Below are 13,336 nucleotides of genomic sequence, written 5' to 3'. Positions count from 1 at the left end.
TAGAGCCCCTGCCTAGAATCCCCCAGTGAGGGGCTGGGGTGTGGCTCAGTGGTAGAGCCCCTGCCTAGAATCCCCAGTGAGGGGCTGGGGTGTGGCTCAGTGGTAGAGACCCTGCCTAGAATCCCCAGTGAGGGGCTGGGATGTGGCTCAGTGGTAGAGCACTTGCTTAGTTTTCAAGCTCAGGGTTCCATCTCTAGCCCTTCAAAAAGCGTTTGGAAGGATCTGGCATGTAACACCTCTGCGAGGGAGGCTCACCTACCCTGGTCCTAGTGTAGGTGGGGGATCGGGCTGTATCTCAAGCCTGCTCTGGGCCCAGATGGTCATACCCCTCTATGTACTGTCATGATGTACCCACCTTCCTCTTGTCCCTTGTACCATCTAACCCTACAGTAACTTAGCAGACAGGGCTTCGGCCACTTTCCCTTTGGAGTTGGGATGTGGACACTGGGGTCTTATCACACGTCTGGGATACTCCAGAAGCAACCAACAGTCCGAGGCTGAGATCTGTCAGTCCCCTGCTCCTGTACCGCTCCATCCACGCTTTCTCCATAGATTCTCCAAGGCTGCATGTGCCATGGAGGTCCTTCCCTGACTACTCAGGCAACCTCCGTTTCTGATACGCAGGCCCTGGATGGGCCGTGGCTCCTGCACCGAGGCCAGCTCTCCTCCCAGATACAGCTGACCCTGCATGGGACTGGCTGTCACTTGTAGCCACAATGTTCCCCAATCCCATCGCTGTACATTTTCTTCTGAGAACCGTTTGTGTGTTTATCTGTCCTTAGTAGGAGTTTCTGGAACCTGGCACTGTGCCTGGATCCCTAATAATCGTGGCCCAGTTGTGATGGCCTTGGCCTAAGGGTCTCCTCCTGGCTGGAGTTGCTACTGTGCCGAAGGCACCCCCACTCGGCCCCATAGAGACACCATTCAGTGTTCGGGGACAGACTGTCATCCTTGGTAAGAATGCTGAAGGCCAAAGCCAGCTCTGTCCATGGCATCAGTGGCTTTTGGGCTTTACAGGGTCTGCGATTCACCTCAATGCACCACTCCTGCTGCTGCAAGAAAGGGAAACTGAAGCCTCTCTGGCCTTTGATCGTTTTGTTCCCAGAACCCGGCACAAGATAACAACCCCAGGTTCTACCTCAGGCCAGGTGGACGGAATGACTGAGGCAACAGCATGAAGGACTATGACTTGACATCAGGAGGACTTCCCTGCTTGGCATCAAAGGGCTAGGCTTCTAGGAAGAGTGTACTGAACAGAGGGCGTGGTAGGCAGGGAGGCCCCGCTTGCTAGGAACAGGGCCAGCCTCAGCCAGAGATGTCCTTGACCCTTGTGACCCTTGGGAAGCCTCTTCAGTCGTAGCTGCCTGTGTGGAGGCCAGGCCCGGGGGCACGCCTGTAGTCCTCATCACTGTCCTACGCCTCGTGTGTTCATGCTTAGCTCTGTCGTCCCAGGAAGGCCTGGAGAGTCTGTCTAAATCTATCCCAGGCCTGGAAGGCAAGAGCTGTGAGGCCCCCTGCCATCTCCACCAACTTCATGCACTCTTTCCCAGAAGTGACCTCAGCCCTCAGCCTTATCCTGCCTGCCTGTGACCACAGACCCCTTTGCCTCTCTAGGCCTCAGTTTTCCCACATGTAAAGTGGGTTTAGTCAGGAACTGGACTTCCCAACTGGCCTCTATTCCTGTTGGCACAGGCTTTTTTTTTTTTTCCTTGTCCTCTCCATCTGGGACATTTCTGATCATCAGGCCTGTCCAACACTCTAGAATTCTGGGAGTGTCTGAGCCTCAGTGTTTCCACCTGCAAGATAGGTCAGCAATGACTGCCTCTGGGTTGCTGGGAAGCAAAAAATGAGATACAATCTGACCCATCTTCTTGGCAAGGCACAGAAACCCCACCCATTCCTGGACATAAAAATTGCCCCAACCCCCGCCCCATCTCAGCAGTGTCTGCCCCCTGCTGGACACAGATAGCCACTGCGCCATTTTCTCAGTGGGCTCCTAGGCTTTAGGTCATTGGCAAGCTGGGTATCATTCATGCTATCCTGGACTCCACTCTGTAGACCAGGCTGGCCTTGAACTCAGAGATTCGCTTGCCTCTGTCTCCTTGAGTGGTAGGATTAAAGGTGTGTGCCACTACTGCCGGGCTCTGTAATGGGCTTTAATGACACCATTCTGGGTGGTGGAGGCCCTTTTCTGGCTCACATCTGGGCGGGTGAGGTAGGGGTAGAAACGAGCCTCTGCTGGGTGCAGTGTGTTTGGTACACACGTCTCTGTTGTGGCTAGGGCTTGGGACCATCTTTGCAGAAGGAGGGAGGAGCTGTGTCATGCTGAGCTCACATACCACCAGGAAGCTGGGACTGGGGAACTGAGGGGTCCCGGGGCGGAGCAGCAGGAGAGAAGGTAGCTTGTTCCCACACGCTATCTATTGAGTTAGGCCTCAACAGAAGTCAGTATCATAGGCTATACTCACAGAGGGCTGGACCCTGGCCACACCCATATCAGGATAGACCTGCTCGCCCAGATGGGGCAGAAGGACCTCTGACCACTGTTCCCTGTGACCAGGACACCAGAGTCCTGGCCAATCCAGAAAGCAGTATTGAGAGAACAGGGGAGGTAGGAGAGCCGCTGCCTGTTCCTCACTTCCAATCCTGCCCCATGGCCCCCATTTCTGATGCTTGCTGAGGCTCCCACCCCTGGCTTCAGGCTGGCCAGTCACTCTCCAGAGTAGGGGTCCAGGCTTTGTTTGCCCTAGGACTTGGAGGTCACTTCCTAAGAAACCATCAGCTAGTGGCATCAGTTGGCTGAGCCTACAAAGTCCAGGTCAGGTCCTGCAGAGCGGGCAGCACGACTTTGACATCCACTGACCCCAGGCTAGCCTCCAGATCCTTTGGATTCCCTGCTAGTGTCCACTATGACTACAGGGAAGTTCGTCCCACCAGTGCTCTGGCCCTGATTCAAGTAGCACCCACACCGGAGGCGTGGCAGGGTGGAGACGGAAGCTAAGCACTAGCTCCTTGTGGGTCAAGGTGCTCAGGTAGGTCGAGAGGTCATGGGTGTCTCTCTCTGCCCCCTTCTATCTTTATAGGTTCCAGAAAGCCTGGGTGATGAGTCCAGAATGGTGGACTTCCATGTTGGGAAACCATATAGCCACCCTTCCCTCTGCCTGCTCTTCCTGGCCCCTGAGATTCCCAGTAGTATACCAGCCTGAGAGTCTAGAATGCATATGTAGCGCCTCCTGGTGGCCAGATGTGGCCTCTCTTTTGGATGGGATCAGCCTGGAGAATGGGAGGAAGGCCCAGAAAGCTGGACCCGACCCAGCCTTGCCTCAGTTTCCCCAGGCTATCGGAATCTCTAATGATGGTTCTACAGAGGGTCTGGGCACTCAGCGGGGGGACTTAGGTTGCTAATCTCAGATGTCTATCAGCCTTCTTTCCAGGCTAGTGAAGACTTGAGTCCAGTCAGCTCAGCTGCCTGATGGAGTACAGGCGGAGCCCTGGCTTCCATCCATGGGGAGGACTACGGTCTGCTTGTGTCTGATGGCCTTAGACTCCATGGTAGGCCATCCTGGTGATGTGTGGACACTGCTTCCTACCCCTTCTGCCAGCTGTGCCCCTTCCTGTGCCCACCTTTCCTCTCCAGACCTTCCTCTTAGTCTTTGGAGAATCTGTCTGGGCCTGTCCATGCTTGACTTTGCCCCAGAGCCAGATGCCAGATTTGGGTGTGAACCTGGGGGCCCTTCACTTAGAGATGGGCAAAGCCTTGCCCTGTGTCTGAGACCCTTCGTGTAAGTAGGGAGTCTGGACACAGGTGGAGAAGGCCAGATGGGGAGGAAGGGCACGATGCTGGTTCTTGGCAGCAAGCTTCACCCCACCCTGTTGGTGTCATGGGGCCCCGGCTTGGACACCATTCTATTCCTGAGCCAGCCCCACAAGCAAGCACACTCACACCCACTCAGCTCACCTCCCTGGTGGCTCTGGGCGGCTGCCAGGGCCCACTGGGCTGGTGCGTTGCCTTGGTTTCCCAGTGCACACTCTGTGGTTTCTGGGCTGGAGGAGGTCCTGCCTCAGTGTGGTGTCCAGCCCTGTGCCGTGCTCCTTCTCAGCGTCTGGGGCAGCCCAGGCCCCTTGGACACTATTGCTGCTGCCCAAGCATGGCTTCTCAGAGGCCCAGAAACTCCTCCCAGTCCTGCCTGGCCTGCCCTGCCTGCCCAACAACCTTGTTGGGCCACACCCTTTACCAGGCCACACCCTCTCTCATCCAGGATTCTGGGATCAGCCCTTCTATCCCTGTCTTGGTCCGTGGTGCCCTCAGACCTAGTCCAGAGCTTATGATGCCTAGATGGGTTTGTGACCATGAGCCTGGCGGGAGCTGGTCTCTAGATCCAACCTGGGTTCTCAGGTAGGGTCATGACGCTGGTGACACATGTGTACTGAGGGGTAGGGGTGATTCTAGTCTTCCATCTATCCACACGGTTTACTCTCCTTTCATCTCTGAAGCACCCAAAGGAGGTAGAGGGCCCACCTCACCTCTCACCTCTGATCAAGGTCACTGATACCTGTCATAGGATGGCTGGCAACTGGAGACATAGGCTAAGTAAGTGCCTACCATGGCTGTCCAGGGACAGGAGCATGGAAGAGCTTTGAAGGTGAGTGGGTCAGGGCACTATCAGAATCTTTCGTATTGGGATGGCAAGATGGCTCAGTGGATAAAAGGGTGCTTGCCACCAAGCCTGATGGCCGGAGTTTGATCCATGGGAACCACATGGTAAGAGAGAAATTACTTCCTAACTGTTCTCCGTATGTATGCGATGTGACATGCACGCCCCCACACGTAAATAAACGTAAAAACAACAGCAACAATCATCATCATCATCAACATCACCATTATCACCATCATCACCATCACCGTCTTATGTGTCCGACATCTTTGGTGCAGTCTTGGGGAGTTGTAACTGGGCCCTGTTTCTTCTGCAGTATGCCCGATGTCTCTCATGTTCTGGGTGGTCCTGCTAGGTCTTTCCCTTGGAGCTCTCCCTCCAGCTCCCTGCTCCTCCCAGTCATCCTTCATCCGTGTGCCTTTGTGTTCAGGCCCACCATGATGGAGGCACTCTGTCCTCATGATCCAGGCCATGGTGTCTGTGGTGGGGATGGGCTCAGGGCTCCATGCAGCCTTACGCAAGGCATCTACTGTGCAGTGGGCTCCTGGGGGTAGGCAGCTCTCTTCAACCTGCCTGACCTGGGCTTGTATCTAAGGATTTCTCCCACTTGAGCAGGACTCTCTCATCTGCTGGTCCTTGGAGAATCTGTTTACTCTCACTTCCAGCTATCCCAAGCAGTTTTGACCCTACAGACAAGCCCGACGTGATGGCAAACTGTAAGCTATAGTGGTGATGCCCCTGCGGTCACCCTGTGCAGCATGCAAGCTCCTGACATCACTCGCTTTTGACCCCTGCTCCAGCTGCTCACTTGGGGCTGTTTGTTTGTTTATTCTTTTTGTATGTGGTGTGTGCGCGAGCGTGAGTGAGTGTTTCAGGCAGCTGGTTCATTTGCCTGGCTTTTATGTGGGTTCTGGAGATCTGAACGCCAATCCTCAAGCTTGGTAAGCCCTTTACTCCAGCTCTGGGTCCCTTAAACTTGCCAGTCCCCAACCTCAAGCTAGAGCAGTTCACTGGCCTGGCCTGCGCGCTGCTCACTTGGTCACGGGGCAGGGAGGCAGCCCGCCTTGTGGCATGTGACAGGTAGACAGTAACCCAAGTTCATGCTTCACATGCGCTAGGAGTTTACAGATCTACCCTGGGTGTGACCACGTGGCCCCTCTACCCACAGAAGTACTTTCTACCCAGAAACTGTTGGCATCGTGACTCTCTTCTGGGTGACATGGGTCTCTTCTGAGTTATGGTGGCAGCAGAGGAAGTCCTGACCAAGTGCCTTCTCTGGTAGAGCCGTGTCTGATTTACACAGCAGATCTGGGCAAGGGGCACGGGCTTAGATGATTAAAGCATCTGGTATTGGTCTGTTTTATGGGTACCAGACAGCTCGGAGCAGCTGTAAATACTGCCCGGCTTGGAGAGGGAGCAGGTTCAATCACAGGTGAGTCTCAGCACCCCTTCCCGGGCAGGGAGCCTCTAGCCCTACACACAAATCCAGAGAATGTCCCATTATGTGCCCAGCTGTCACTTATCATGTGGAACACACTCTGACCCCAAGATCAGGTGTTCCCACCACCTGCTTTTTGAGGTGGACCCGAGGGGATGGCTGGAAAGGAAACTGTTTGAAACAGGACCAGAAGCCTGGAGGCAAAGGTAGCATTCCTGAGCCTTACTGACTGATGGAGCTAGCAGCAATGGCTGAGCTGTCACAGGGCCTGGTGGCTGGGAGAAACGGGGCAGGTGCCCAGGTGCTCCATCTGCGCTCTTCCACCTGGGAGCTGCTGCATGGCCTGAGGCACGGACAGGTGTCAGGAGCAGGTTGTTGAACAGGATGTAATGGGTGACCATGTGATCTGGCTTTGTTGTCTGCTTAGGGAGCAAATTAGAAAACCAAAGGCACAAACCTGAACTTGGACCTGGCCTTGAGTTCCACCCAGGGTGCTATCTGTTGAGATAGAGAAGCAGGGCCTTGCAGGCTGGTTGTTTATCTGAATAATCACAGGCTGATAGCACAGACCTTTGTACAGAGCCACCTCACAGGGCTCCCCTGAGCATGTCCTGCTTGGCTGTATCTGTCAACTGTGTGTACCCAACACTGGCCTTTCCTTCATCTGAGTGGCCTGTGAGGTTCCTGGTGGTCCATGCTCTCCAGAGGCTGACGGCAACTGGGATGATGGGTAAGAGGTTACAGAAGGGGCACCTGCTGGACTGTTAACACCAGCCTTCCCAGGGGACATAAAGGAAAGGGGAAACCAGGATCTGGGAAAGGGCGGACAAAGCACACAGTGGTGCGAGAGAGGCACCTATCAGGAATGCGGGTGCAGACACATGGGGGTTGGGAGCTGCAGTAGGAACTGGGCTGTCAGAGCTCTGGGACACTCCTGTTCTAGGCAGTGACACCTTCCACAAGTCTGGCAGACACTGGACATCTGGTAATCAGAGCCATGCAGGTGGGTCCCGATGGAAGGGCTGGATGGGAAATCCATGGGGCATTGGGAAGTAAGAGACCAAAGGGCAATCCTGACTGAGCTCTGCAGTCCCCACCCCCAACCCAGCTGAGCTGGCTTCAGCCTACAGCCCTCCCCACTTACCCCTGGAGAGGTCAGAAGCTTCCCAGGGGCAGGGACACAGCAGGCATCGGCCTGCACAAGGATCAAGACAAGGCTAGCTAGTCCTGACTTACTCTAAGTGAAAAGCAGCCACCCAAGCTTACTGCTCACCTCTGGACCTAGAGGAAGTTTCTCTACCTGGCCTTTCTGTGGTCTCTCCTTCACTGGTGACCATCAGAATGTCAGAGCAGATTCTTTATTGGATTCAGAAATTCCCACTCAGCTGTGATCAGGGACCACCCCTTCCCTATGGCAGCACACCCCAGGTCTCAGGATGCCACCCAGCAGGGGTGGGCACCAGCAGGACAACTCTGGGCACAAATGCCAGCCTGATGTCAGAGCCCCTGCTCCTGTCTAAGCTCAGGGTCACCCCCTGGCCTCTGCTCACCACCTTCATCCCTGGATCTTCCGTCCAGCCCATCCTTGGGGACCCACTTTCATGGTCACCCTTGCTCTGCTTGCCGCACAGCCAGTGTCCCTCACTGTATTCTGTAACTTGAGGCTCTGGCCCATGCTCCCAGCACAGGAGGGACAGTATCCAATGCTGGCTGAATGCACACCTAGGATCCACCTCACACCCAGCAACCACGTATTGTGTATGTGCTGAGGAGATTTCCCTGCCACCTCAGGTGTCCCAAAGTGAACCTGTGACAGATGCCCAAATTGTCTCAGGATCACTGACAAGGCCAGCCAAGTATTTTACATTTGTTTTTAATAATAATAGTAATAAAAAAATCTTCCCACAAGTGCTCCCGAACACCCAGGGTTACTAATCCCCAAAACTGGTCACTGATGTCCACTCAGTGGATGCACCTGCTGCCGTCCAGAACCGTGTCCAGTGTTCTAGGCAGAACACAGCAGTCACGCAGGAAGAGTCCCTGAGACCTGAGTGTTGTTTCCAGCTTTGAGAGCTAAAGGCAGAGAATGAGCTCCGTCCTGACGCTGGAACGATGGGTTTCAAAGGCCCGCTCACCGAGCGTCCATGCCTCTGAGCATCTGGCACTGCCGACTGCAGGTCACCACACCTGGCACAGCCGGATCACCTCCTTCAAGGCCTTCAGCCTTTCCATGCTCTTGTCCTTCACCGCCATGGCTAGGAGGACGGCTCTGTTTCCTGCTTCTTGCGACACAAACGCTACCAGGTTCTTTGCAAAGACATGGATGAGAGGCTGGGGAGGGAGGGAAAGGAACACAGGGCCATGACTACAGGAAACCTCATCTGTTTTTCTTTTTAAGACAGGTTGTCATTTTCTGTAGTATCATGGAATTCATATAACCCAGGTGGCCTTGAACTCGTGGCAATCCTCCTGCCTCAGCCTCCTGAGTGCTGGGATTCCAGACATGTACTATCATATCCAGTTTTGTTTGTTGTTTTATAAAGAGTGTGAGTATGTGCGCGTATGATTGGGCCTGGGGTCAACCTCAGGAATCATCCTCAGAACACCAGCCATCTACTTTGGGATGGGATCTCTTATTGACCGGTAACTCATGAATTAGGGGACACTGCCTGACCAGCCAGCCCCAGGATCCTCGGTTCCTGCCTTCTGGAAATGTACCACATTTGCAGGTTTTTTTTTTGTTGTTGTTGTTAATGTTGTTTGTTTTTTGAGAAAGGGTCTCTCTATGTAGCCCTTGCTAGAACCTGGTATGTAGATGAAGCTGGCCTCAAACTCACACAGACCGGTCCAATCAGCCTCCCCAGTGTTGGGATTAAAGGCGTGCACCACCAAGCCAAGCCCCACACCTAGCCTTTTCATGCGAGTTCTGAGGATCGACCTCAGGCTGTGCTTGTGAGCACTCTATGAGCTGAGCTACTTCCTCAGTCTCCACTGCTTTATTTATTCACTCATTTGTTTTTGTTGAGACAGGAGTTCACTATGTACTGATTTATTAATTGTTGTTGAGGTAAGAGCTCGCTAGGTAGCCCTGTCTGTTCTGGAGCTTGCTATGTAGTGCCAAGTGCAAGATTAAAGGTATGCGCATGGCTGTATTAGTCTCCACTCAAAAAGAAAATATGTATGTATGTATATATGTATTTATGTGTGTATGTATGTATATGTATGTATGTATGTATGTATATATGTATGTATGTATATGTGTATGTATATGCGTATGTATATATGTATGTATATGTATGTATATATATGTATGTATATGTGTATGTATATATGTATGCATGTATATATATGTATATGCATGCATGTATATGTATGTATATGTATGTATATATGTATGTATGTATATATATGTATGTATGCATGCATGTATGTATATAAACAAGAGTACAATTTGTGGCAGTCAATTCTCTCTGTCCACTGAACTCAGAATGTCAGGCTTGCATGCCTTTAGCCCCTGAGCCATCTCAATGCTCCCTGCCTCTTTAATAGAGGGTGTCACGTAGCCCAGGTTAGCTTTATGTATCTGGGAATGACACTGAACCCTGATCCTCCTGGTCCCACCTCCCAAGTGCTGGAACTATACCAGCGAGTCACCATAACCAGTGTTTTTTTTTTTTTTTTCTTTTAAATTTCTCTTCCTCCTCCTCCTCCTTTTTGGGGGAGAGCAGGGTCTATCTCTAGCTGGCCTCAAACTCACTATACAGCTCAGTCTTGCAGCAATTTTTCAGCCTCCCATCTGAGAGGATTACAGGTATGTATCGCCACACCCGGGACAAACACGGTATCTTCCTGATGCTTTCCTTAAGGGACCCAGGCCAGCTTCTCACACTTTCCCCTAAATTCTCTAAGCTGAGAGCACAGTGATTCAGAGCACCAAGTGGACTGCACAGAGCAGACACAGCGAAGTGCTCATGACAGTAAGATTCTTCCTTGGTGCTTCTGCCTACCATTTCTCAGGTCACCCCTAATCGAGACAGACATGCCTGCAAAGGGGGTTGCTGTCAAGACTCAAGAAGCAGACATAAACATAAACCCATCGCCAACAGGGTCAAACTGAGGAGATAGCTGTGTCATAAAATTCAATACCTCCCCAGAGTATTGAGTAAATACTGACAGGCTGGGAAAAGCATGACTAGGGTCCAGCCAGGACAACCTCAGACCAGAAAGATCCTGGAAAATGCTCACTGTGGCTGGGCAGTGGTGGCGCACGGCTTTAATTCCAGCACTTGGGAGGCAGAGGCAGGCGGATTTCTGAGTTCGAGGCCAGCCTGGTCTATAGAGTGAGTTCCAGGACAGCCAGAGCTACACAGAGAAACCCTGTCTCGAAAAACCTAAAAAAAAAAAAAAGAAAGAAAGAAAGAAAGAAAAAAGAAAAAGAAAGAAAAAGAAAGAAAGAAAAGAAAATGCTCACTGTGCATACCTTACGTGCGTGTGGAGGTGTGCCTACCAGACACCCCAAATCCCTATGGACAAATGACACCAGAAAAAAAGATTCTCTCAACTCTATTACCTCGTCCTGCCCGAGGAGGACTTTTGTGGTGAGCACTGGCTTGCTGATGTCATTGGCCACATTGCTGGGCTCCAAGGAGACTAGTGTACCCATCTTCCCGAATTGGGTCACCACAACCAGGATGTGGCTGCTGAAGGCCGTGCAGACCACCTGGGTGGGCACACCGCACACCACTTCTGTCTTCTGTTTAGATACTAGCAGTGGTTTGTCTTCCATGGTTCCGTTCTTCAGTGGAAGCTTTGGTTTTAAAAGAAAAGAGAAAAAAGGGATGGAGCAATCAGAGTCGGATACAACTTGGAGCTCCAAAGCAGAAACGTCAAACAACCCATTTCAAGCTGCAAAGTGGTGGCACATGTCTGTCATCCCAACACAAAGGAGGATCCCGAGTTCGAGGCTAGCCTGAGCTACACGAGGGAGACCCTAGTATCAATACCACGCCCCGACTCGAAAGTGAGTGTGCGCATGCTCATGCAGGCTTTTGTTAGTCTGTCCCGCTGCGCTGCTTGCGATTACGGCCATTCCCGCGACCAGCGGTCTCCCACTTTTAGATACTAGGGATGAGCTCACCAGGGAACCCCGACCGCGCAGGAGTGCGGATGGCTGGATCACTACTGATAGCAGTTGGGACCGAAACCCTCAGCAACCAGCGCTCACCGCACCAGCTGCGGAAGAAAAAGAACTCAGCGAGCAACTCAGCCAGTTCTGGTTTAGCAGAACCGCCGGGGAGAGCTTCCGGTTCCGGTCCGTTGGACCTAAGGTCCGTGGGTCGCCGCAGTCCCAGAGCCTTAGGTTCCGTGTTGCTATGGAGCCCTCCAGGCTTTGTGTTAAAGGGACAGTGTGCCTCTCGAGCTTCAGGACCTCGCTTGAACCCCAATGTAGGGGGCTTTGTGTCCTAGCTGTGGAGTGGGATGGCAAGAAGAATTAATATTAATTTTCACTTAGCTTTGGCTAAGGCACACTTAATATATCGTAATTTTGTCTGTCTGTTTGCCTGTCTGTCCGTTTTGCCTTTTTTTAGTTGGGGTATCTCTGTGTAGCCCTGGTTGTCATGGAACTCACTATGTCAACCAGGCTGGCCTTGAACTCACAGGGATTTGCCCGCCCCTTCCTCCCGAATTCTGGGATTATCTCCTCCTTCCCCCCTCCTTCTCCCCCTTTTCCCCTCCCCCTTTTTACCTCCCCTCCCCTCCCCCCTCCTCCTCTTTTTTCAGACAGGTTCTCAAGTACCCTAGGTTGATCAAGGAAACTCTTAACCTCCTTGGATTCTCCTTCTTCCACCTTCTAAGTGCAGGAGTGACAAGAATGCACCCCACACATGGTTTACTGATATGGGGATAACATCCCGGAGTTTATGAAGCTAAGCAAGCGTCGACCAACTGAGCTAAATCTCAACCCTCATTTAAACTTTTTCTTCTTCCCTCTTTCTTTCATTTTCTTCCTTCTGGATATTGAGGGACAAGTCTCATTTACAGTAGTTATTGCTCGTCTTGCAGAATAGTCAAAAGAATTAAACAGTGTTTATTTGATTGTTTTTTATTTGCACGAGTATTTTTGTCTTCCGGTATATGGTGCCATGTGCATGCAGTACTCACAGAGGCCAGAAAAGGGCGCTAGATTACATTGAATTGGTGTTACAGACAATTATGGGCTGCCCTGTAGGTGATGAGAACCGATCCTAGTCCTCAGCAAGTGCTCTTAATGGTGAGCCATTAAAATTAAATTAAGACAATTTTTTCTTAAAAGTATATAGATTATAAATTGAGTGTATTCCTATTCCTCCCATTTCCTCGACCTGCTCTTTTCTTCCTTCCCTTCCTGTTAGGTCTCTTTGTGTAAATACACCACACACACACACACACACACACACACACAGTTTAGTGTGATGATGTAAAATATAGGAACCACCAGTCGGAGAAAACATACAGTGTCTGTCTTTCTGAGACTGGCATAATTTGCTTAACACGATTGTCTTCAGTTTCATCTTTTTTTGTTTTGTTTTGTTTTGTTTTTCGAGACAGGGTTTCTCTGTATAGCCTTGGCTGTCCTGGATCATCTATTTTTAAGGATGACATAACCTCATTCGTGTGTGTGTGTGTACATATGTGTGGAGGTCAGAGGTCAGTTTCCTCAGGACCTGTATACCCTTCTTTTTTCTTTTGTTCTTTTTTTTCCCTTCTCCCCTCTCTTTTTTCTTTTCTTGAGGCAGGATCTCACTGTGTATCCTTGGCTGGCCTGGAACTCATTATGTAGACCAGGCTGGACTCAAACTCAGAGATTCACTTGCCTTGCTTGGGTTAAAGGTGTGTGCTGTCACCAGGCCCACTATACCTTGTTTCTTGAGCCGGGGCCTAGAGCTTACTAGTTAGGATAGGCTGACTGTCAGCAAATCTAGGGATCAGGCCTAGGGTTGTTTCTGCTTCCCTGTTGCTGGGATTGCAGACTGTACCGGATCTCCAGGCTTTTAAATATGACCTCTGGGGATTTTATTTTATCTTATTTTATTTTATTTTTGGTTTTGGTTTTTCGAGACAGGGTTTCTCTATGTAGCCCTGGCTGTCCTGGAACTCACTCTGTAGACCAGGCTAGCCTTGAACTCTCGAACTCAGAAATCCACCTGCCTCTGCCTCCCAAGTGCTGGGATTAAAGGCGTGTGCCACCACTGCCCGGCAAGGG

General features: G+C 51.5%; 1 protein-coding gene across 1 annotated transcript; it reads right to left on the bottom strand.

Annotated features, from left to right (window-relative positions):
* Positions 1-7,949: 7,949 nt before the first annotated feature.
* On the bottom strand, positions 7,950-11,403 carry Psmg3 (proteasome assembly chaperone 3). Its single transcript, XM_028756105.1, has 3 exons — positions 11,231-11,403; positions 10,664-10,900; positions 7,950-8,424 (listed from the first exon to the last, which is right to left on the bottom strand). The coding sequence occupies exons 2-3, from the start codon at positions 10,877-10,879 to the stop codon at positions 8,272-8,274; spliced, it is 369 nt and encodes a 122-aa protein (XP_028611938.1). The 5' UTR covers positions 10,880-10,900; positions 11,231-11,403; the 3' UTR covers positions 7,950-8,271.
* Positions 11,404-13,336: the final 1,933 nt, after the last annotated feature.

Source organism: Grammomys surdaster, unplaced genomic scaffold (assembly GCF_004785775.1).
Source record: "Grammomys surdaster isolate TR1022 unplaced genomic scaffold, NIH_TR_1.0 126109, whole genome shotgun sequence".
Lineage (NCBI taxonomy): Eukaryota > Metazoa > Chordata > Mammalia > Rodentia > Muridae > Grammomys > Grammomys surdaster.
The sequence above is the reverse complement of the archived record's forward strand: the minus strand, read 5'-3'. Positions and strand labels throughout refer to the sequence as shown.

Coding starts and splice junctions, on each gene's coding strand:
- Psmg3 (XM_028756105.1), bottom strand. CDS start 10,879: ATGGAAGACAAACCACTGCTAGTATCTAAACAGAAGACAGAAGTGGTG. Junction 8,425..10,663: donor TCCTCCTCGGGCAGGACGAG/GTAATAGAGTTG, acceptor CTCCCTCCCCAG/CCTCTCATCCATGTCTTTGC.